At 42.3% G+C, this 25,781-nt stretch overlaps 1 protein-coding gene across 1 annotated transcript; it reads right to left on the bottom strand.

The window, feature by feature from the left end:
- Positions 1-1,448: 1,448 nt before the first annotated feature.
- On the bottom strand, positions 1,449-25,479 carry LOC129822721 (serine/threonine-protein kinase PRP4 homolog). Its single transcript, XM_055881057.1, has 15 exons — positions 25,377-25,479; positions 18,809-20,020; positions 18,380-18,538; positions 17,893-18,054; positions 17,709-17,790; positions 17,259-17,466; positions 13,565-13,632; positions 13,264-13,357; positions 12,843-12,990; positions 12,353-12,490; positions 11,976-12,129; positions 10,241-10,355; positions 6,825-6,976; positions 6,591-6,677; positions 1,449-6,286 (listed from the first exon to the last, which is right to left on the bottom strand). Exons 1-15 carry the CDS (start codon positions 25,436-25,438, stop codon positions 6,083-6,085), a joined length of 3,045 nt encoding a protein of 1,014 aa, XP_055737032.1. The 5' UTR covers positions 25,439-25,479; the 3' UTR covers positions 1,449-6,082.
- Between the last annotated feature and the right edge of the window lie 302 nt (positions 25,480-25,781).

Here is a 25,781-nt window from a genome sequence, read left to right as displayed (position 1 = left end):
AAATGTTTTATAGTTAAACATTTTATGAAATTCACTGAGGACGGTCCTCTCCTTCCTCCTTTGAGGAGCCTCGACTAATAAGTTAACATTAATTACAAGTAAGTAACCCTCAAGATACACAATATTTAGCTACATAAAATGAAGTGTAACATCTAGTAATCTAATTTTACTTATGCAGATATGCCATGTACTCTGTGGTGTACTTGTGGGTTTATCCTCTCACTTGGATGGCAAGGAGGTTCAGGTTGTCATAATGGGTAACACACATTAATTATAAGTATTTTCTTTTTTATAATCTGGGATGACACCCATATGGTAGACCCCAGTCAGTGAGGTTGACCTATACTGAGTGTACAAAACATTCGAAACACCTGCTCTTTCCATGACATAGACTGACCAGGTGAAAGCTACAGTATGGTCCCTTATTGGTGTCACTTGTTAAATCCACTTCAATCAGTGTAGATGAAGGGGAGGGGACAGGTTAAAGAAGGATTTTTAAGCCATCCTGTGAAATGGAATAGTCTTGGTAGAAAATCCCTAATCTTCTCTAATACACTGAAATTCTTGTATTTTGGCCAAAGGTTTTCCCTCTGAAGATTCTCTGTGGCTCCAGAGATCACAGGTAATGGATCATCTGTCCCCTTGTGAGACTCTCTGATTGACCTCCTCGCCATCTGCCATTTCACAATGCCCATAATTTACCCAATCCTTTAACATGGCAACTCAACCCATTAGCACCCATTTCAAGTCCTTTAGGTGCCCTTGACATAAGTAGAGCTAGGCTTCATTTTATTTCACCTTTCCCCTGGACTTCGTAAGACTTCCTAAATGCTCTCTGCCTTTTAGAAGCCAGTGACTGAACACGGCAATCACCGAGATGAAATGGAGGACTCTCAAAAGGGTACCCTTTTGGTAGCATCAGAAGACTTCAGAAAATAAAAAGAGGAGCTAAATCATTTCAACTGGACACGTGAGATGGGCTCTTTGACTTTGAAGCTCCCAGGCTGCAAATGTTTCAGACAAGAACAGTTCCCTTCAGAGACATTTCTATCCCCTTTTGACTCCGTCTCTAGCTCTAGTTTTCCTGTCTGACTGAAATGGTAGGGGTATGTCAGGGGCCAGCCTGTCAGGGCCCTGGTTGGTGCTCTCACAGTGCAAAAACTTCAATGCTAAATGGAGAGAGAAATTGGGATACCTGTCAATCCGAGTTCATATTTTCACAAGTCTCCTCTTCCTCAGTCAGCATTCAAACCTTAAGAGAAACTCAACTAGTCTTGCATAGAAAATACAATGAATCAATCCAGTTATTGATTTTCCTTAGCCACAGCACCACAAACATCAATAATTAGAACGCAATGCTCAATACAGGAAATAGATATTTCTGTGAAATATATTCCTGGGCTGTACATTTGTATTGTGCTTGAGAAAAGAGGAGCGCCAAAACAATATTGAATATGAAATATTTTATTACTAAAAGTTGTGGTACACTGAAGGTGCTCTTTTTACATCAGCTGAAACTCAATTATTTGCGGAAATCACTATTTTTTTTCTTTCGTGAAAAAACAAACGAAACAAACATGAAAATCTTTAAAATGAAGAAAGACGATGGTAAATGGAATATACTCTCACTGGCCAGTTTATTAGGTACACCACCCCATTCACAAAAATGGATCGCGCCTATAGACAGTGAGTCATGTGGCAGTGGCTTGATACAGTGCATTCGGAAAGTATTCAGACCCCTTCCCCTTTTCCACATTTTGTTACGTTACAGCCTTATTGTAAAACGGATTAAAAATAAAAATACCTTATTTACATAAGTATTCAGACCCTTTGCTGTGAGACTTGAAATTGAGCTCAGGTGCATCCTGTTTCCATTGACTTTCCTTCAGATGTTTCTACAACTTAATTGCTGTAAATTAAATTGATTGAGGCACAGATCTGGGGAAAGGTACACAAAAATTTCTGCAGCATTGAAGGTCCCCAAGAACATAGAGGAACCACCAAGACTCTTCCTAGGGCTGGCCACTAGGCCAAACTGCGCAATCGGGGGAGAAGGGTTTTGGTCAGGTAGGTGACCAAACCCGATGGTCACTCTGACAGAGCTCCAGAATTCCTCTGTGGAGATGGGAGAACCTTCCAGAAGGACAACCATCTCTGCAGCACTCCACCAATCAGGTCTTTATGGTAGAGTGGCCAGACGGAAGCTACTCCTCAGTAACTCACATGACACCCCGCTTGGAGTTTACCAAAAGGCACCTAAAGGACTCGCAGACCATGAGAAACAAGATTCTCTGGTCTGATGAAACCAAGACTGAACTCTTTGGCCTGAATGCCAAGCGTCATTTCTGGAGGAAACATGGCACCATCCCTAAGGTGAAGCATGGTTGTTGCAGCATCATGCTGTGGGCATGTTTTTCAGCGGAAAGGACTGGGAGCCTAGTCAGAATCGAGGGAAAGATGAACGGAGCAAAGTACAGAGAGATCCTTGATGAAGTCCTGAGCGCTCTGGAGCAGGTTCTCAGACTGGGGTCGAAGGTTCACCTTTCGACAGTACAACGACCCTAAGCACACAGCCAAGACAATGCAGGAATGGCTTCGGGACAAGTCTCTGAATGTCCTTGAGTGGCCCAGCCAGAGCCCAAACTTGAACCCGATCGAACATCTCGGGAGAGACCTGAAAATAGCTTTGCAGCAACGCAATCTGACAGCGCTTTAGAGGATCTGCAGAGAAGACTGGGAGAAACTCCCAAAATACAGGTGTGCCAAGCTTGTAGCGTCATACCCAAGACTCGAGGCTGTAATCGCTGCCAAAGGTGCTTCAACAAAGTACAGAGTAAAGGTTCTGAATACTTATGCAAATGTGATCTTTTCTAAAAAACTGTTTTTGCTTTGTCATTATGGGGTATTTTAGAATAAGGCTGTAACGTAACAAAATGTGGAAAAGGCTAAGGGGTCTGAATACTTTCTGAAAGCACTGTACAGTCGTGGCCAAAGGTTTTGAGAATGACACAAATATATACATTTTCAAAGTTTGCTGCCTCAGTTTGTATGATGGCAATTTGCATATACTCCATGTATAAAGAGTGATCATATGAATTGCAAAGTCCCTCTTTGCCATGCAAATGAACTGAATCCCCAAAAAACATTTCCACTGGATTTCAGCCCTGCCACAAAAGGACCAGCTGACATCATGTCAGTGATTCTCTCGTTAACACAGGTGTGAGTGTTGACGAGGACAAGGCTGGAGATCACTCTGTCATGCTGATTGAGTTCGAAAAACAAACTGGAAGCTTCAAAAGGAGGGTGGTGCTTGGAATCATTGTTCTTCCTCTGTCAACCATGGTTACCTGCAAGGAAACACGTGCCCTCATCATTGCTTTGCACAGAAAGGGCTTCACAGGCAAGGATATTGCTGCCAGTAAGATTGCACCTAAATCAACCATTTATCAGATCATCAAGAACTTCAAGGAGAGCGGTTCAATTGTTGTGAAGAAGGCTTCAGGGCGCCCAAGAAAGTCCAGCAAGCGCCAGGACTGTCTCCTAAAGTTGATTCAGCTGTGGAATCGGGGCACCACCAGTACATTCCTGAGCTTGCTCAGTCCTCTGTCATGCCAACAGTAAAGCATCCTGAGACCATTCACGTGTGGGTTTGCTTCTCAGCCAAGGGAGTGGGCTCACTCACAATTTTGCCTAAGAACACAGCCATGAATAAAGAATGGTACCAACACATCCTCTGAGAGCAACTTCTCCCAACCATCCAGGAACAGTTTGGTGACGAACAATGCCTTTTTCAGCATGATGGAGCACCTTGCCATGAGGAAAAAGTGATAACTAAGTGGCTCGGGGAACAAAACATTAATATTTTGGGTCCATGGCCAGAAAACTCTCCAGACCTTAATTCCATTGAGAACTTGTGGTCAATCCTCAAGAGGCAGGTGGACAAACAAAACCCCACAAATTCTGACAAATTCGAGCATCGATAATGCAAGAATGGGCTGCAATCAGTCAGGATGTGGCCCAGAAGTTAATTGACAGCATGCCAGGGCGAATTTCAGAGGTCTTGAAAAAGAAGGGTCAACCCTGCAAATATTGACTCTTTGCATCAACTTCATGTAATTGTCAATAAAAGCCTTTGACACGTATGAAATGCTTCTAATTATACTTCAGTATTCCATAGTAACATCTGACAAACTTTGTGGAAATTAATATTTGTGTCATTCTCAAAACCTTTGGCCACGACTGTATATAAAGCAGGCAGACAGGCATCGAGGCATTCAGTTACTGTTCGGTTGAACGTTAGAATGTGCAAAAGGAGTGGCCTAAGCGACTTTGTATATGTGATATGATCGTCGGTGCCAGGAACGCCGGATTCAGTATCTCAGAAACAGCTGCCTCCTGGGCTTTTCACACACAAGTGTGTAGGGTGTCCCCGAGAATGGTGCGAAAACAGCTCATTGGTGAGGGGCCGAAGGAGAATGGCAATAATCGTGCAAGCCAATAGGCTGGCCACAAACAGACAAATAACGGCACAGTACAAGTGGTGTGCAGAAGGGCATCTCGGAACGCACAACTCGTCGATTCTTGTCACGGTTGGGCTATTGCGACAGACGAGCACACCGGGTTCCATCCACTCCTATCATCTAAAAAGAAGAAGAGGCTCCAGTTGGCACACGATCACCAACACTGGACAATTGAGAAGTGGAAAAATAGGGCCTCCCGAGTGGCGCAGTGGTCTAAGGTACTGCATCGCAGTGCCACTACAGATTATGGGTTCGAGTCCAGGTTCTGTCACAGCCGGCCGCAACCAGGAGACCAATGGGGCGGTGCACAATCGGCCCAGCGTTGTCCGGGTTAGCAATGAGACAAGACTGTAACTACCAATTGGATACCATGAAATTGGGGAGAAAAAGGGGTTAAACAAATAAATAAAAAGAGGTGGGAAAAAATGTCCTGGTCTGTCGAATCCTGTTGCGTCATGCTGATGGCAGAGTCAGGATTTGGCATAAGCAGCAGGACCCATCCTGCCTGGTGTTAACGGTACAGGTGGTGTGATGCCATTGCATTAGCAAGGACCAACATTCCCTGTAGAACGTTTCAGACTTGTAGATTACACGCCCCGAATAATTCAGACTGTTCTGGAGGCAAAGGGGGATCCGACCCTGTACTACATGGGTGTACCTAATAAACTGTGTGTACACAACATAAGAGAACAATGAGGGAGAGTGGTGGCTTCGAGAACTTCCACCAGTTCTGTGTTTTACACACAAGGCTCATGCACGAGGCTGAGAGCCTATAGCCAGGACCGTGTCAGAGAGAGAGAGAGAAAGCGAGAAATAAAGAGAAGTTGTGAAATCATTGCCTATTGTTCTGAGGGGAGTACAGTACTACTGTTGAGTCCATTCCTTAAGCACAGGCCTGGGACCTGTAAAATGGGGCTTGTGCTGCCATAACATATGGGACATAAATGCTGCTACACACACAGAGCATTTACATTACACAGGCCTGCGCTACACACGTCTAGGGCACAACGAAAGAATGCACATTCAAAAGCATGCATCGTAGCAGAATGAGCAATGTTTGTAATCATAAAAAAGAAACTGCAGAAGATGTGCCATTATGTATCATCTTCTTGACCCAAATTTCTAGACTGACGAACACTCTGATTCTTCCAACAACACAATAGACATATTTACAGGAATTATATTCTTTCAATGTCTGTCATTTCATTGCCAGTTAAAACATTTTTTTGAATGTCAATTTTCAATGACCTATTTACAATAAAACTAGATACCAGGTTATAGTACCCATCATAATCAAAATTGGGGGGGAGGGAAAAATATACATCCATAACATTCTTAATGGGGAGTCTGGTCTTGTCTTTTTGGCTGCCATACTGCAGTATTCGACCTGACATCGCTGCTCTGGGTGGTGGTGGTATAGTAGCCTGGTCCCAGATCTGTTTTGTGCTGTTTTGCCAACTGTTGTTGTTGTCATGCAATTGACATCAGAATGACCATAATTGGCGAGACAGCACAAATGGATCTGGAAACAGGCTAGTGGTATAGTGTGAGCTGGTCTGAGGTCAGATTTTCTCCTGGATGAAGGGGTGCTGCAGGGCCTGGTTGATACTGATGCGTTTGGCCGGGTCCAGCATCAGCGTGCTGTCGATCAGGTCTTTGAGGATCAGGACCTTCTTCCTCTGCTCCTCGGGCAGCCGCTGGCCCCCCACCATGTCACACAACAGGTCCTTGGTGGGGTTGATGGTGCTCATCACTGTCACCTTCTCCTGTGGACGGGACGGTGAGGTGTGGATGGAGGGAGGGAGGTGGAGGGGTGGATGGAGGGAGGTGGAGGGGTGGAATGAGGGGAGGTGGTGGAAGCAGAAGTGAGATTTTTTTATAAGACAGTGGAACCATTCAAAAACCATTAACCATCTGAATGAGCCATCATGATTAGCCCCGTCAAACCTAGCAAGTTATTTATGCTTGAACCACAGACTGAAGATCGATAGAATCAGGGAAACCGCTTTGCCCTCTTTCTTAGATTGTTTCCTGAAAAAGTAGCAGGTGAAAAGTAAAACATATACAAACCCTTTCAGTCACTTTGTCTACTTCAATGTAGAGGAAGTTGAGGTTCTGATCAAAGTGCTGGTCTTTGAACAGGCCTTTCCGGATCATCTGAGAAGAAAAGAAGACACATGACATCATCTGTACCTTACAGCACAGTGTACAATGCCCCAGGTTATGACTTCCTCTCAAAATCTAACTTTGAGAAAAAGGTTGAGGCTAGGAAACCAGCCAGGTCCAGTATTGTGGACAGTTTACCTTGTTGGGCATCTTGCCCTTGAGGTCCATGGCAAGTTTGATCATGTGGTTGTTGGAGGAGCCGGGGAACAGGATCTTGCCTGTGTAGAGTTCGTATAGGGTGCAGCCCACCGACCACATGTCTATGCTGTAGTCGTACGGCTTCCCAATGACTGTGATAGAGAGAGAGAGACATAATGAATGTGATCCAAGTATGTGAGACCATCATTCAGGGATGCAAACTGGTGAAAAGGTGAGAGAAAAAATCTGCGTAAACTGCAATTTTCAGAGTGGGGTTATCACAATACCAACATTTCACTAACGATGTGATACCAGGTCAAGTATCACGATACTAAGCGGAAGGGATGCACTATATATCGGTGAACATATCGGAATCGGCCGACATTAGCTAAAAATGGCAACATCGGTATTTGCCCGATTAACGCCGATGTTAAAAACGACCGTGTAAACCTATATAACGTAGGTACATGACGTAATAACGGCACGTAAAATGTTGCGCTTCACGTGCAACACAGCATTTCTAACCTAGCCCACAATGTCTGCTGTGTGGATCGAGCAGTCAACAAATCGAGCAGTCATTTGAAAGAGTAAGACATTTTCAGTGATACAACTCAAAGGTGAAATCCATTAAAGCCAAAATAATGGAATTCATTGCCTTGACAATCAACCGTTCTCTGTCGTGGGTGATGTTGGCTTTCGCCGACTGGTCGAGTACCGGTACACACTACCAAGTGCGCTATTTTCAGATGTTGCCCTACCAGAGTTACACAGTAATAGCGTCACGACATACATACTATGGGACGCTGTTTGGGTCTTTGCGTGTCAAAAAATATTCAGTAGCACTGTCAAAGCTGTTCAAAAAAGTCTGCAAACAAGCAAACACCAGCCACAAACGATGTGTTTACAATACCATGTCGGTAATAAAGCATAATTTGTTCGACCGCAACTTCTGGGGTAGCTAGCTTTAGCTTGGTACCTAGCTAGCACCAATACAACCAGCCTGAAAACAATGACCAGTAGAAACTGTAGTCATTTTCATTATTCTTAGCAATGATTTAGGAATCCTTGTGAGTAAGTATTAGCTGGAATGCCACTTGTTCGCCTTTGAAATTGAACTTCAGTTCATGAAAATAAATAGCTAGCCAGCTACTTAACCCTGTTGCCCAAAGCTAACTTTATAAGCAGCCAGCTAGCTTCACCTGGCTAGTGAGGCTTGACAGGACTATATGTTGTGAAGCTAGCCACAATAAGAACTAGGTTCAATAGTGGAGTTTGCGGTTTGCCTTCAAAATAAAAGTATATCATTGACAGTGATGCAAATGAATACAAATATTTTGATGACTAACTGCAAAGTCCACTATTGTGGCTAGCTTCACATAGATTGGTCCGACCACCATTAATCAAATAAGAACTGTCTTTTAAATTAGGGTTATTTTAGATGATGACACCTAGCTGTATAGTTAGGCAGCTAACTATAGCTACTGAAACAGATTATATCGTGTTATTTGACGTGTCAAATAGTCTTATTTGACGTGCATCTTTTTTGACACGCAAAGACTCAAAAGGCCTTCCATAGAAATCCTGGTTGAGAATGAAATGACAGAAAATGAACAACGAAACAGCACAGCAAGTCAATGAAAGAAATAGGTTTTGATTATGTTTAACTGGTAATGGGGACATATGTAAATGCCAACAAAATAACTTTTTGGTAAGTGTGGTGTGCGTGTAACCATTATTTAACTAGGCAAGTCAATTAAGAACAAATTCGTATTTACAATTACGGCCCGGACGACGCTGGGCCAATTGTGCGCCGCCATATGGGACTCCCAATCATGGCTGATGTGATATAGCCTGGATTCGAACCAGGGACTGTAGTAATGCCTCTTGCACTGAGATGCAGTGCCTTAGACAGCTGCGTCCATGTGTGTGTGTTAACTATTTAACTGTACTAGAATGCTTAAAAGGCTGCTAAAATTTGAAATATCGGTTATCGGTAGCGTTTCTTTTGGCGAGGAAATTATCGGTATCGGCCAAAAATGTCATATCGGTGCATCACTACTAACTAGTATTGTGATACCACAGGGTTTGCCCTGCCACCCTGTTCCCGTGTTCTATATGTTCTGCACACAAACCTGTCTCTGATATTCACACCAATACAACACATTGAATTTAACGTCACACTTTTTAGTGTATAAAAGCACTAAAAAGTTTCTGCTACTGCAGAAAATGGCTGATTTGCTCATATCCAAAGACCTACCTGTGATTGGGCAGGAGGAATGTAGAAAGGAGTATATAAATGCATAATGATCTTCATTTTCATTGTGGCATTAAGGGAAAAACAGACTAGGCCTATTTGAAACCATCTTTACGTTACTCTTCAGACAACTCTATACACACACACACACACACACACACACACACACACACACACACACACACACACACGATTTTGGATGAAGCACTCATTCTGATAGGACATACTGTATATTATTTTTCAATTTGTAGTTGACGTTTAGGGATGCATTCTGTGCTCAGTAATGAATTTTGATGTGAGAAACATACATTATTTACTGATCACACAGGGACAGGGCTGGCTATAGCAAGATTTGGTTGCACCCCCCATCATGTGTTGGGCTGGGGCACTAAGCGACCGCTTATGACTGGAACGGGCCCTGCACAGGGAGAAGAAGTCAAGAAGACCTGTTCACGCCTATTTTATAGCTCAATGGGTGATACAAACTTTTTGTCAGACAGATCTACACAATTCACGTGGATGATTTATCTCCATCTCTTCATTCAAAAACACAATCCATGGACACTTACTGACAGTATTTATATGTATATATTCTTATTCCATTCCTTTACTTAGATGTGTGTGTATTAGGTAGTTGTTGTGGAATTGTTAGATTACATGTTAGATATTGCTGCACTGTCGGAACTAGAAGCATTTCGCTGCACTCGCAATAACATCTGCTAATCATGTGTAACCAATAAAATTTGATTTGACAGTTGTGGCTGCTTCGCGTGATATATTGTTGTCTCTACTCTCTTGTCCTTTGTGCTGTTGTCTCTGCCCAATAATGTTTGTACTATGTTTTGTGCTGCTACCATGTTGTGTTACTACCATGCTGTGTTTTCATGTGTTTCTGCCATACTAAGTTGTTGTCTTAGGCCTGTTGTCTCTCTTGCCGTGATGTGTGTTTTGTCCTATATATATATATTTTTTTTTATTACAACCCCCGTTCCAGAAGGCCTTTTGCCATCATTATAAATAAGAATTTGTTCTTAACTGACATGACTAGTTAAATAAAGGTTAAATGAAAATATATATATTTTGAGATCAAAGCAGGTTTAAAGTGACGAGTTTACAACCCTGATAATTTAAGAAAAATCTTTAGTCAACAAACATAACTTACTGATTTCGGGAGCTCTGTAGAATCTGCTGACGAGGTACGGCGTGATGTCGTTGTCCGCCACGTGGGATGCCGAGCCAAAATCGCAGAGTTTCAGGATGGTCTTCGACTCATTCACCTTGTGGGGAGAGACAGAGAAACAGACACTATCAAACCAGGGTTTTATTCATTATGGCAGTGTAGCAAAACGCAAAAAAATAAACTCTACAGAAATCGAAAAAAAAAACAGGCGATTCTTATAGGACGAATCCAGGCAGTCCCTCCCTGTTTCAGTCCGCTTTCTTCCATTTGGTGCCTTATGAACACGAGCCAGCCTCAATGCAGTGATAACAGTCATGTGATGATATATATAAATGTAGGGGTGTGAACGTTTATAAACAAAATTGGGATCCGTAACTAAGAAAAATCCCTAACGGAATTTGTTTTTTTTTTACCCCCCAGAAAATGTTAATCACAGTGCAGCTGGCTAGCCTGCTCTTTCTCTTCGCTAATGATGCGAGTCTGTTGTGTGTAGAATATCCTAGCCTATTCATTGATGATAGGCCCTGCTTTACTGAGTTTGCGAGACATTGCATGCCAAGAAATTGCAAAAAACAGCATTCCATTGCGAGATACAGCTTTTGATTGTCGATAGATAGGCCTAGTGCACGGTTCGGACTATGTCTGCCTGGTGGCCGACCTGCCTATACTGTGAAGCTCCCCTCTCTCTTCATCTCTCGCTATGAAACATGCGATTGTTTGTGTTCTTGGAAGAACAGCAATTAATAAGGCTCCTCTGTTCCAAAATGATTGAATCTTAGGAGTCGGTTCCTTGCAGAAGATTCATTTTCTTTAGACTAAATGTCTTGTTAAGTCACGGTATTTAACAAACTTTAAAGTACATTTTTAAGAGAGTGGTCTGCGTGCAGACAGGTCAAGATTATTATAATTGTTAGTATTTCACCTTTTTTTAACCAGGTAGGCTAGTTGAGAACAAGTTCTCATTTACAACTGTGACCTGGCCAAGATAAAGCAAAGCAGTTCGACACATACAACAACACAGAGTTACACATGGAATAAACAAACATACAGTAAATAATACAGTAGAAAAAGTATATATACAGTGTGTGCAAATGAGGTAGGATAAGGGAGGTAAGGCAATAAATAGGCCATGGTGGTGAAGTAATTATAATATAGCAATTAAACACTGGAATGGTAGATGTGCAGAAGATGAATGTGCAAGTAGAGATACCGGGGTGCAAAGGAGCAAAATAAATAAATAAATACAGTATGGGGATGAGGTAGTTGGATGGGCTATTTACAGATGGGCTATGTACAGGTGCAGTGATCTGTGAGCTGGGTCTTGTAACTTCTGGTCGCCTATTGATGGACATTAGTCCCGCTTCAGAAGCAGCATTCCTTTTTCAGATAAGTAAAATGCCCGTTCAGTGGCGTTTTGAAACAATCTCCAGAGAAGGTTTCGTGTTGGCATTTAAAAAGCCGTAGTGTACCCTTACAGACAAACAAACATACCGTAACCAAGGAGCTTTCAAGGCTATATCTGACAGCGGAAGATATAACTTTATTGCCCGGTCCCTAGCGGTCATACATGCGTAATAGGACCATTATTCTGCATTGTGAATTAATGTGGAATTTTATGATTTTTTTTACTGAAAACCGTACACAAATTTCAGTTTAAAAGTTAAGCAAATGTTCCATTTGTCACATCCCTAATATAATGATAGTATGGGCCTCATACCAAGATGTTGTCGGGCTTGATGTCAGCGTGGAGGATGTTGCACCGTTTGAGGAGCTTGAGGGCCAGGAAGAGCTGCTGGGTGTAGGAGCGGACAGCCTTGATGTGGAGGCCCACATCCTTACCATACTTCTTCAACACCTCGCGCAAGTTCATACTGGGAACAGAAATGACACAGAAAGACACGAGTTACAGCCAGTGAAGCCGTGTGCTAGATGACAAACACGCTGCAGCGTATAATGCCACTAAGGACATATGGTGTGTCTGAAATTGCACCCTATTCCCTTTAAATTGCATTAATCTTGACCAGAATAGGTTACAATTTAATACATAGCCATAGTGTGGTGACAGTGCAGAAGTGGTAGTCTCCCAGCCAGTACCTGAGGGGCTCAAACACCAGACACAGGTGCTGCTTGTGGTAGAAGTGTCTGAAGAGGCGCAGGCAATGGAACTTGTCGTCGGGGTCGGCGTCGTTGAGCCTCTTGAGGAACTCCAGCTCCTTCAGGCCAGTCTTCTGCCTGGAGACCCAAAACAAAATCATCAAGGTAAGCATTGATTGTTTTTTATTTATTTGTAGAAATAAATCAGATAAATTCCCCTTGTCCAAGGAAAACCCGGACACTTCACATAGATGTAGATGGAATACGTATGAGTGCACATTCAAATGTATGGGTGGTAAAGGCAATATGCTCCCATAACAATAAGTGAAACAGACCAGACAAACCCAAATGCCACCTTATTGCCTATATAGTGCACTACTTTTGACTAGAGAGCTATGGGCCCTGGTCAAGAGTGCTGGTCAAAAGTAGTAGACTATATAGGGAACGGGTTGCCATTTGAGTCCTGAGGCTTGCCTGCCTGAGGACCTACATGAGCTCGTTGTTCCGGATGATCTTGACAGCCACATCCTGTCCGGCGCGGGCCGTGTCCCTGCCCCTGATCACATTGCTAAACATTCCCTGGCCTGTGTAGCCATACACGTCGTAGCGCTTGTCCAGCGTCTCCCCAATGTTCACACCTAACATACAGGTGGCACAAAGAGGGAAGAGATGAGGGGCATGTTAATAAAGTGTTGGACATTTCTCAAACGCGATATCCAGTTTCCAGGCCTAAAACAACACTATATTGAATGATCGTGAAATCAAAGGACCACACTGAATACAGTTAGACTACACGAACTGTTTCCAAACAGGGCTGATTTATATAGAAAAAAAAGAAGCTCAGCACCCTTTAATGGATGAATTAGTGAATGACAGTAACATTTGTACAGCGTACAGTCAAGGGCACTTACGGTAGTAACCCTCTGCGTCGGTCCAGTTGTCCCGGAGGTTGGGGTTCTCTTTGAAGTCCTTCCCCCCCACACCTGCTGCTCTCATCCTGGCACTCTGTACAGAGATATATACGACCAATGGTTCAACCACAACCTAACCAAACATTCAACCACACTCACATAATGAACTACTGCAACAGACAGATCATTCGGGAAGATAAGGACGAGCTTGCGCGTCTAGTCCAGAGTTGCACTCTAAAGATCCGAGACACAAACATGGTTTGAAATCAGTGGAGGGGAATGAGGCTCCTGTAAGACTTACATCAATGGCTGCTTCAAACATGTCGTCCGATTCTGTGAACATATCCGGGGCCGAGGGCTTTTTGGGTCCTAACGGAAAGAGGGAGGAGGAAACATATATATATATATATATATATTTTTTTACATTTGTGAGTTATTAGTAGAAACATGCTCTGACTGGCACACGTTTTGGCCATAAAATATCACCTGAAGGAATGCAAATGAATGACCATAGGGGACCCAAAGACAGACTTACAGACCGAAGACTAATTTACCACCCCTGCATTGGTCAATGTAAGTCGTATGTGTGAAGTCACTACTGCATTGTCAGCTTTCTCCCAAGCAGACAGATTCAAATTCAGATCAACTTTATTATCACACTAGGGGGAAATTAATTTGGTCATGTGCTTAAAAAGACGGTACATGAAAAACAGAAACTACACAATAGAATCATTACGGCACAGTCAGCAATTTTCATGCTGCGGGCGGGAGCGGGCAAATATTTTTGTTGTCCACCAGATTATTTGGAAACGGTCGTCTGTCTGATTTATGCGTTATCCTACGGAATTGTATTAAAAGCACATATTTTTCCTCATTATTCAACTTCAGTAGCCTACCTCCCTAGTAGCGCGCCTAGTATGTGTGGTCTCATGGAAATAGAGTAGGGTGTCTATACGAGCGGAGAATCACGTGGCAGTTAAATATGATTAGACTGTAGTTTACTACAGTGTCCGCAAATAAATACTGATCATGGAAAGAAGTGGAGGGTGCTCAACCAATGTGAGTCGAAGTGCAATCCAAAAATGGAATCATCATTGAAAAGAAAAAGGCACACATAGGTTAGGCTACTATGGTGAGCGAGTATTGCCTACCCATTTATTTGTCTCTGCCTGCAAATCGTCCTCCTAAAACGTAGGCTATATCCTACATGCAAAATGTAGCAAGTGTGGCTGTCATGATTCTCACTGCTTCCAGTTCAGTAGCCATACCTGCGAGAATTGAATTAAGTCTGAATTAAGTATAGTAGGCTATAGGCTACGCATGGTCATAGAAACACGGGTCAGTTATCTTTCCAAGGAATTCTACTTCCTAAATATGATTAGGCTATAGTTCACTACATTGCCAGGAAATAAATATTGATCATCATATTTATCAGTCTGAAAACGTCCCAGTCCTGAAAGTTTGGCTATAAAAATAGCTTGAAAGAAAGTCTGCTCTCTTCAAACTACATCTATCATATGACTGTTATACCCCAGTAATGCAGAAAGCCTAATATAAATGGGCCACGTGAGAATCTCAACGTATTTTTGCACATTTGATATTGCCCATTGGGCAGAAAATTGCTGGGACCATGGCTGGCAAGTGAGCTGTGTCACATACCCCCTAAAATAACTTTGCGCGACAGGGAACAGTTGGGAACAGTTCTTTTTTATTTGTTGTATTTTTCTTATACTTTTCTTTATTTTCCACTAACTCTATAACCCCTCCCCTAATTAGACTAAACTAATAAACAACACTTAGGCTTCTACTTCCAGCTCAAACATACTATATACATTTTACAGACACAATCTATTTTACAATAGCTATATGTTGTTTGTTTTTACACCTATCCTTCCGCTGCCCTCAACCCCTCCCATTTATCTCTGAAGACCATCCAGTTTGATTTCTATTTGCAAAATATTATATACATATAAAAAATATATAAAATACAGTTGGAGTCGGAAGTTTACATACACTTAGGTTGGACACATTAAAACTCGTTTTTCAACCACTTCACAAATGTTTACAAACTATAGTTTTGGCAAGTCGGTTAGGACATCTACTTTGTGCATGACACAAGGAATTTTTCCAACAATTGTTTACAGATAGATTATTTCACTTATAATTCACTGTATCACAATTCCAGTGGGTCAGAAGTTTACATGCACGAAGTTGACTGTGCCATTAAACAGCTTGTAAAATTTCAGAAAATAATGTCATGGCTTTAGAAGCTTCTGATAGGCTAATTGACATCATTTGAGTCAATTGGAGGTGTACCTGTGGATGTATTTCAAGGCCTACCTTCAAACTCAGTGCATCTTTGCATGACATCATGGGGAAATCAAAAGAAATCAGCCAAGACCTCAGAAAAACAATTGTAGACCTCCACAAGTCTGGTTCATCCTTGGGAGCAATTTCCAAACGCCTGAAGGTACCACGTTCATCTGTACAAACAATAGTATGCAAGTATAAACAGCATGGGACCACACAGCCGTCATACCGCTCAGGAAGGAGATGCATTCTGTCTCCTGGAGATGAACGTACTTTGGTGTGAAAAGTACAAATCAATCCCAGAACAGCAAAGGACCTTGTGAAGATGCTGGAGGAAACAGGTACTAAAGTATCTATATCCACAGTAAAACGAGTCCTATATCGACATAACCTGAAAGGCCGCTCGGCAAGGAAGAAGCCACTGCTCCAAAACTGCCATAAAAAAGCCAGACTACGGTTTGCAACTGCACATGGGGACAAAGATCATACTTTTTGGAGAAATGACTTCTGGTCTGATGAAACAGAACTGCTTGGCCATAATGACCATTGTTATCTTTGGAGGAAAAGGGGGTGATGCTTGCAAGCTGAAGAACACCATCCCAACCATGAAGCACGGGGGTGGCAGCATCATGTTGTGAGGGTGCTTTGCTGCAGGAGGGACTGGTGCACTCCACAAAATAGATGGCATCATGAGGGAGGAAAAGTATGTGGATATATTGAAGCAACATCTCAAGACATCAGTCAGGAAGTTAAAGCTTGGTCGCAAATGGGGATTCCAAATGGACAATGACCCAAGCATACTTCCAAAGTTGTGGCAAAATGGCTTAAAGACAACAAAGTCAAGGTATTGGAGTGGCCATCACAAAGCCCTGACCTCCATCCTATAGAGAATTTGTAGGCAGAACTGGAAAAGCGTGTGCGAGCAAGGAGGCCTACAAACAATTTAAAGGCAATGCTACCAAATACTAAATACTAAACCTCTGACCCACTGGGAATCTGAGGAAAGAAATAAAAGCTGAAATAAATCATTCTCTTAACTATTATTCTGACATTTCACATTCTAAAAATAAAGTGGTGATCCTAACTGTCCTAAAACAGGGATTTTTTACTAGGATTAAATGTAAGGAATTGTGAAAACTGAGTTTAAATGTAGTTGGCTCAGGTGTATGTAAACTTCCGACTTCAACTGTATATGCATTTTACGGACACAGTATATTTTACATTAGTTATCTTGTTATTAGTCCCACCCTTCAGCTCCAGTCAACCCCTCCCATATGTCTCTTAACACCATCCATATTGGATTTCTATTTGCCATATATTTTTCAACTGTGCTGTGATGTTTCACAAAAGTTCTGAACCTTTCTATTCTCATAGTTTCTACAGATTGTAAATTAAAGATACAAATGTTTGCTAAAAGTATTATTATATTATTGATTGATTGACTATGACTTTTCAGATCACCCAGTAGCGCTATCTGCAGAGTTAGCTCCAAGTAAATGTTGCAATTGTACAGCCATCCCTTGACATGCGACCAAAAACAAGCAACATATGGACAGTATCAAAACAAATAATCTAATGATTCTGTCTCTTCACAGCAAAATCTGCAGAGCTGGGATGGTTGTATCAACCATATACTGTAGGAAATAGGGCGCATATATCTTCACCTTGCCTGACCCTCTACTCACCGTCCTTCTCGTGTGTGATGAGGCCTTGCTTGGCCTTGATGTTCTCCTCAAACGTGTCCAGGTTCTCCAGCTCGTACTCCTTCACGTCGGCCGCCACGCGCTCCAGGATGTCGTCTGGTGAGGGCGAGCGGCTCCGCGTGCTGCTCTGGGGGCTACTGGGATCCGACGCCATAGACGTCATGCTGTCCTCGTTGCCGCCACGGTATTTCTGCGCAGGGAGAAAGGTGTCAGGCATAGAGAGGTCACAACAATGGAAATCCGGAAAAATAAGATATTGGTTTGGATGTGGGACAATTTCAGCGGTGTATCATGAAAAATCAAATCATGAAAATGTCCCATATCTGAGTAGAAAAAAATAGAGGATGTGTCTGTAAACAAACGAAACACTGGACTTGGGGATCCCTGAAACAGCTATGGACAGTCCAAAAGCAGAGTGAGAGAGGAACTGACCTGGACGATAGCTAGGCGCTGCTGGCGGCGCTGCTCTATGAGGGCCTCTTCATCCACCTCCTCACCGTCAAAGTCCTCGAACCTGAGCACAAAATAAACCCACTTACAAGAACACACAATCACCCAGAGAATTACCATATTGCCGAGTATAGCATTTGTGTGTGTGTGTTGTCCCACTACTCACACTTCCTCTTCGGAGGACTCCTTGTCGGCCTTCATGCCCTCAGAGAGGCTGCCCTTGAATTTGTCCTCGTCCCGGCCATGTCTCCTCCTCCTGTCCCGGTCCCGGGAGTTGGAGCGCCTGCCGTACTGTCTGAGACGGCCGTACCTGTCCCTCTCTGGTGACCTGCAGCGCACAGCAAAGGAAACACTTTGTGTTGTTCTGAATGGTTTGTTAAACACTTAACAAACCCTTAGACAACCTTGGCTTATGAGCCTCCTACTCGGACATCACTAAAGCTTCATCAATAGAGCCAGAAAGAATCTGAAAGGGAATCAGTCGGAAAGGAACTAGCTATACGAGTCCAGTATCTAATAACAATACAGTATTACTACCAATTATTTACAGGCATCATCTCAATACATTTCTGAAGGCTTGAGGAAGAACTCTTGCAGATTCCATTTTGCCCAGCTCATCCACACACACAAAGTTTCAGCTTGTCTCGTCTAACCTGCGTCTCAGTGGAGATCTACTCCGTCTCCGGAAGGGCGAGGGAGACCTTCTTCTGAAGGGAGAGCGGCTCATCCTGCGACCTTGTGGAGCACCTCTGGGGCTGGTCTCCCGTGACCTCGCTCTACCCCCTGGTCCTGCTTCTGGCCGTATTCGCTTCCTGTAGGAGAGAGAAAGCTTAGAAGACCAGTGGTGGTAGCACAGTAGCACATTCTTAATGCCCAATCCTAAAACCCAAAAATAATAGTTGCCCTTACCATGTACAGACCTCTACTGCTGTTCAGTATGGGACAATAAACAGGCACTGCATAAACATTTCGTAATAATATAGGCTTAAATAAATGATGGTTCATTTAAAAATAAAAAAAACATTGGGACTCAAAGTTGGAGAAATAGGGGGTGGACTGCAGGTTATTCCATAATAACGGACCTTAGTGGTGAGGAGCCCTGTCTGTCAGCATCCCTCCTCCTGGCGTCTATGGAGCGACTGCTGCCTCTCCTGGCTGGGGATCTGGCTGCTCTGGAAGGAGAGCCCTGTTTGGAGGTGGAGGCTGAAGCTGATGCCCGTTGGGAGTCTCTGGTGGAGCGTGGGGAGGTGCTGCGTCTCCTCTGGGGGCTGCGGAGCTCCCTTCCTCCTCGCCTTTGGGGAGAGCGATTCTCTTTCCCTGACGAGGTGTCCTTAAACGGGGACTTGGTCGGCCTCTTGTCCGGCTCTTTCTCTGCCTCCGATCGTCCTGGGCGCTCCCGTGATCTGGACCTCGGGCTGCTGTGCACCGCGTTTGGTCTGTCATCGGTCTGGGGCGAGGAGCGTTTGTCCAAGCGGCCGCCCCTCTGCTCTGATCTCCTGCTGGAGGGGGAAGGAGACTTCTTGCTTCTCTCTTTGGACCTGCTCTGGGAGCGTTTCCTCTCTTTTGATTTGCTGCGGGCACGTTCTTTGGCGGTGGTGTTTTTGGTGCCTTTGGTCGTTTTGTCTGACTTGGACTCCTTGCCGGTCCTCTCCCTGGACTTGCTGTGGCGCTTGGAGCTGGACTTGCCTGCTTCTGTGGTGTCCCGTCTGGATTTACCACTCCTACCCCTGGGGGAGGGGGGCTTTGCCATGCTGTCCCTCTGGTGCTGCTCCCCATTCCGGACCCCCCCATCTCCCTCTCCCTCCTCAGAGCCAGAGTTATAACCCTGTAGGATGAGGCCCATGCCTGACTGCACTTTTCCCCCCTCCATCATCTGGCTGTCTAGCTCTGCTTTGATCATGGCCCTCTGTTTCTCCAACTCCTCCAATAAAGCCTTGTCGTCAGATACAGGGGATATGTCCGTTTTTCTGTGGCTAGAGGAGCTGTTGATGCCAAGGGCGGATGGAGAGGAGCCATCTTTACGTTTGTGTTTCTTGTGTTTGTGTCTATGTTTGCGCTTGCGGTCCTTGTCCTCTTCGGAGGCGTGTTTGTGTTTTTTGTGCTTGCTGCGGTGTTTGTGTTTCTTTTTCTTGTGTTTGCTGCCACTGCTGTAATGTTTGGACCCCTCTGCTGTCTTCTCTCCATTCATTTCAGCTTCCCCCTCTCTGACCTCTTTATCGTCCTCTTCTTCTTCAGAATTTTCAACACTCTCCTCCTCACTCCCACTCTTCTCATTGCTCTCTAAATCTTCTTTCCTGTGGAGATAAAGAGATTGGTCAAATATATAATTTAAACCAATAACTTTTTTGTAACTTGGTTAGCTACAACATTCATCGACCAAAACATTACTATCCTTGCTTCCTGACTTTACCGCCATAGCTGACGTTACTTAGCCTACTGCTAGCTGGGTGATTCTCATAAAGCCAGTTTTAAACATATCTGTAAAAAATTGAGTTACAAAACTATGATGCATATGCAAAAATCCACTATCATTCTGAAGACTAAGATGTCAACTTTTTTGCCAAAGTGTCTTATTTTAAATAAATTAATATGCACATTTTTCACCCAAAACTCTCATTACTGAAATGCTTTCGGATTAAATTCAAGAAAAGTTTTATAAAATGTTACTTTCGAAAAACCTAACTCACTTGAATAAAACACTAAATATGTTGACGAATTTTGTCCATAAATCCTAAAAATGGTATACTCGTTGAAGTTTACATTAAACTATAATATTTTTTACATAAAAACACTGACTGTGGACATGTCTCAATACCGCACCCCTCTTGTTGGTGGATAATTTTTCTTGCTTTTTTAAAGCCAATTTCCTACAATTCTACACATTTTCTACACATGTCTTGTGTGTGTGTTCATGTGATATTTGAGGAACTCAATTACAACGAAATGGTCTTGTTGATCTGTACATTTATGAAATGTTATAAATAGGTCTGTAATGACTGACATGACAAGAGGAAAACTGATGATGCACTACCCAATTTAAAACTTGCACCTTGTGCATTCTATTATTACAACTTTCAGGAGTAAGTTGAAATTTTGTTAAAGGTCATGAACAGTAAAAATCACGTTTTTCATGAAATTGGATATTTGGATGAAACCAGAATAAAGTCCCATAGGGCGGCACACAATTGGTCCAGTGTCGTCCGGGATAGGGGAGGGTTTGGCCGGGGTAGGCCGTCATTGTCAATAAGAATTTGTTATTAACTGACTCGCCTAGTTAAATAAAGGATTAAAAAAAAAAAAAGTATAATTACCAAAGTATGAAAAATGACTGTTGCTTCTACATTGATGAAGTATGATCATAAAGTTACTGGTCCTGTCCCCCATGTCAAACACTTGGATTCAGGAGGCAGGATTATTAAGGGGATAGGGTGACATCACCCCAACTCTCATTTTAATACATAAATGCTAACGTGAATTCTTACCGAATTTAAATAAGTACAGCCTTGTAACCAACATCGGAGAAGGCGTGTTTGCGGAGGGGCGTGGTTTATATAGATTGATACTGTAGCTACTCTACTGGTGCCAACATTTGACTGTAGGGTGTCGGCAAATATAATCAATCAGAAATGAATATGACAAATCTAAGGTGCCACCAACCTCCTGTGTTATGTCTCCCCTTTCATCTGTGTCTGGTGTTAGACAGTTACTGGCTAGCTAGGTCTTCAGCCAGCATGGAATAAAAAGGGGACGGGTAGTTCAAAGCTCTGACGCAGTTGTCATGTGCTGCTGTGAACCGCATCACAAGAGACATGCCAAACAGGAGATGTAAACATTTTTGGGACGTAATTGATGCAATTGTTTGAGTTGCTTTGTGTATCACCAAATTAGCTTGAGATGATTTTACTGCAAACTGCTCACTAGATCCTTGTTTCTTGACATAGGCATTTCAAAGAGCTGTCAGTCAAGGCAACCTCATTAATATAAGCTTCCCGCCCACTCAGTCTTTTCAAACTTCCTGGTAGTTAGCCATGAGGAAACAGTACTTTCCCACATTTTTTGGGTAATTTCTATCCCCCAAAATATTATCCCCACAGGTGCACCCCACAGTTTCTGAACCACTAATCTAGAAGGGTAGTCCTTAGATGAGCACAGGTTGTTAATTTATTCGCTTATATGCCTTCAAAATGAGATTCTTATTCTCAAACACCCCCTTTAACCCACTTGGACTTCTCATTACCAGCACGGCTAAAAAGCTCAAATTGTGAAAAAATCGGAACCATTACCTTACCAACACGGAGGCGTGAATGGGCTTTAGTGATGTGGGCAATTGTTTTCTGACTCATAATGTCTGTCTCCTATTATTTACATATTGAGTTAAGGTACTCATTACCGAAACACACATTTCTCATTACAACATTATTTTTTAGGTCAGTTTAGGTAATAAGAACCTTAATTTCAGTAATGATAATAATTTAAGTCTCATTTATAGTAAATGGGTGAGCTGTACTGGAAACTTTATCTATTTACTAGGTCCATTCCTTAAAACCTTGATTTTTTGTAAAAACAACATTTATTTGATTACGTAAAAGAAATATGGGGTCTTATAAACCCCATTTTACTTACTTTAAGCCACAATCGGCAGTTCGTGTTTCTGCAAAGAGCAACCCAAACACTTAGAGTAGGATATTCACCATTTTTACATCTGTACTCGTTTTCACACTTACCTACAGTGGCAAGAAAAAGTATGTGAACCCTTTGGAATTATCTGGATTTCTGCATAAATTGGTCATAAAATTTGATCTGATCTTCATCCAAGTCACAACAACAGACAAACACAGCCTGCTTAAACTAATAACACACAAATTATTGTACTTTTCTTGTCTATATTGAATACATAATTTAAACATTCACAGTGTAGGTTGGAAAAAGTATGTGAACACCTAGGCTAATGACTTCTCCAAAAGCAAATTGGAGTCAGGAGGCAGCTAACCTGGAGTACAATCATTGAGACGAGATTGGAGATGTTGGTTAGAACTGCCCTGCCCTATAAAAAAAAACTCACAAAATGTGAGTTTACTATTCACAAGAAGCATTGCCTGATGTGAACCATACCTCAAACAAAAGAGATCTCAGAAGACCCAAGATTAAGAATTGTTGACTTGCATAAGGCTGGAAAGGGTTACAAAAGTATCTCTAAAAGCCTTGATGTTTATCAGTCCATGGTAGGACAAATTGTCTATAAATGGAGAAAGTTCAGCACTGCTGCTACTCTCTCTAGGAGTGGCCGTCCGGCAAAGATGACTGCAAGAGCACAGCGCAGAATGCTTAATGGGGTTAAACTACAGTTGAGTTGTTTGGAAGGGACACACAACACTATGGGTGGAGAAAAAAAACACACAGCACACCAACATCAAAACCTCATCCCAACTGTAAAGTATGGTGAAGGGAGCATCATGGTTTGGAGCTGCTTTGCTGCCTCAGGGTCTGAACAGCATGCTATCATCAACAAAAAAATGAATTCCCAAGTTTATCAAGACAATTTGCAGGAGAATGTAACTGTAACCGCCAACTGAAGCTCAGAAGAAGTTGGGTGATGCAACAGGACAATGACCCAAAACACAGAAGTAAATCAACAACAAAATGGCTTCAACAGAAGAAAATACACCTTCTGGAGTGGCCCAATCAAAGTCCTGACAGAGATGCTGTGGCATGACCTCAAGAGAGCGGTTCACACCAGACATCCCAAGAACATTACTGAATTGAAACAGTTTTTTAAAGAGGAATGGTCCAAAATTCCTCCTGACCATTGTGCAGGTCTGATCCGCAACTACAGAAAATGTTTGGTTGAAGTTATTGCTGCCAAAGAAGGGTCAACCAGTTATTAAAACCAAGGGTTCACATACTTTTCCCACCCTGCACTGTGAATGTTAAAATGGTGTGTTCAATAAAGACATGACAACATATAATTGTTGGTGTGTTATTAGTTTAAGCAGACTGTGTTTGTCTATTGTCGTGACTTAGACGAAGACCAGATCAAGTTTTGTGACCAATTTATGCAGAAGTCCAGGTAATTCTAAAGGGTTCACATACTTTGTTCTTGCCACTGTATACTGTTGTTTAAAGGTAGACTCAGCAAAATTACATTGCCACGAGCCGCACCGCAGATATTGAGATGAGCGAGACGCAAGACTTAGCTCTAAAACAGTCAAACACAGTCTCTGTGCATGGGTTCACTTCACGCTATTCACAGCATGGTAATCAGGGCACCAAAACAGAGGGGTTTGCGCATCAACGCTCTTAGTTGTGGCGGAAATTGACCCCCTATGCAGCTACGTCATATCGCTGAGTCTACCTTTAATATCCCAAGACAGTTTTTGGTCCATATCTCATGGATTTAGATACTTTATAGGCATATTGTGTTATGCCGTTTGCCCCTAACATTCCATTCAACCCAGAAATACATCTAAAATGCCTTACAACCACAAATGTCCAAATACAGCAATACTACCTGTAAAGACCGTAGATAATTTTTTTAACTTTTGAAAACACATGCATGTAATTACAGTACTTATACTGTAATTTTAAGGGGTATTTTAGTAAATTGCATTAATAGTGATTTTAGTATTATGTAAATCATTTGGGATTAACAAATTACTGAATCTCAGAGAGATCAGAACAGTTTTTCAATGGCAAACTATGCAACACTCATTACCGAAACATGCAGTCTCCGAAACCTGCTCATCATTACCATAATGCACTTTTTTTGTTGTTGAAATATTAGGAAAAATAAAACTTTGGCTAAATCTAGTTTTACTTTTGTTCTTTATCTAAATATGTGTACATAAAAATAAACCTGTATACACAAGTGATGACAAAACGTTAAAAACGCTATGTTATGGTAATGAGGTATTACAAAATACATAAAAATAATTTTATTTTCAGTGCTATGTTTAACTCGGGCATTTTCATTGCGGGATCAATGTAAAAAAAAAAAAAAATAGAAATGGATTTGTTTTACTTTTTTGGACTTTAAACTGTTAGTGTAACGTTACAGTAATGAGCATTTTTGGCATTGGTAACGTTAGTTGTGGAAATTGAGGTAAAATGCATAACTGTAAAAAAAACAAAAAACAAAAATCAAAAGAATAATTATGAAATAGATAAGTACAGATCCTAATCTCAGTGATCCAATATAACATTTCGTGAAAATTTTAAATTGTTTGGTCAAATGTCAAGTTTTGTGAGAATTACCCAGCTAACGTGTTAGCTTGCTAAACACTGGCTAGCTTGCTACGTTAACTTCTTACTGATGCAATAGGTATTGTTAGCTAGATAGCTAGCGAGCAAAATAGGTAGAATATAAAGTCACATGTTATGGCACTAGGGTTTGAATGGTTTATGGTATCGTTTATCTGTGGTTTATCTATAGAAAACACGTAAACATGTCAGCAAACACGTTCGACCACTCGGTGCTAGCTAAGTCGAGATTGCAGGCTAGCTCTATATAGTTAGCCAGCTAGCTAGCCTAGTAGTTTTAATGCTTAAGGAAACAGATACAACGACCACAACGTCGACTTGCCAAATTCACTGAGCCGGTTAAACGTACTACAAATAAATTGCATGACTGTGTAATCTTCTAAAATGTCTTACACGTGTTCGTTCCCATTATTATTCATTCTTGTAGACTCGATTTCCATCTCTACGTCGGCCATTTTCCTCAGCCGGGGAAGGCGGGGGTCCTTCCTTCAAAGTATTGTACACTGTACACACAACTGCAATAAAATGTATATCTGCCCTCTACAGCACCGGCGACGCACTGTGTTGACTGAAAATGCAAATGTTCTACTTTTGTTCACCAGGGGACCGTGATGTATCATAGTAGGCTGACAGTGACAAGGAGAAGGAGGTACATTCTCTACTAGTCTTAGCCTTTGATTTTACCCAAGTGTTGGTCTATTCCCAGCTATAGTTTTTCATAGTTTAAAAGCAGAAACCTAAGACCAGGGTATTCTCTCAGGTGTTCCCACCACTGGGATTTGTCACTCACAATCCATC

Source organism: Salvelinus fontinalis, chromosome 25 (assembly GCF_029448725.1).
Source record: "Salvelinus fontinalis isolate EN_2023a chromosome 25, ASM2944872v1, whole genome shotgun sequence".
NCBI lineage: Eukaryota > Metazoa > Chordata > Actinopteri > Salmoniformes > Salmonidae > Salvelinus > Salvelinus fontinalis.
The sequence above is the reverse complement of the archived record's forward strand: the minus strand, read 5'-3'. Positions and strand labels throughout refer to the sequence as shown.

Excerpts from the sequence above, each read along its gene's own strand:
- LOC129822721 (XM_055881057.1), bottom strand. The coding sequence starts at position 25,438 with ATGGCCGACGTAGAGATGGAAATCGAGTCTACAAGAATGAATAATAAT. Across the intron at positions 20,021-25,376 it reads AATAATGGGAACGAACACGT|GAAAGAAGATTTAGAGAGCA; the intron begins GTAAGACATTTT and ends TTATCTCCACAG. Across the intron at positions 18,539-18,808 it reads CAGGGCTCCTCACCACTAAG|GAAGCGAATACGGCCAGAAG; the intron begins GTCCGTTATTAT and ends TCTCTCCTACAG.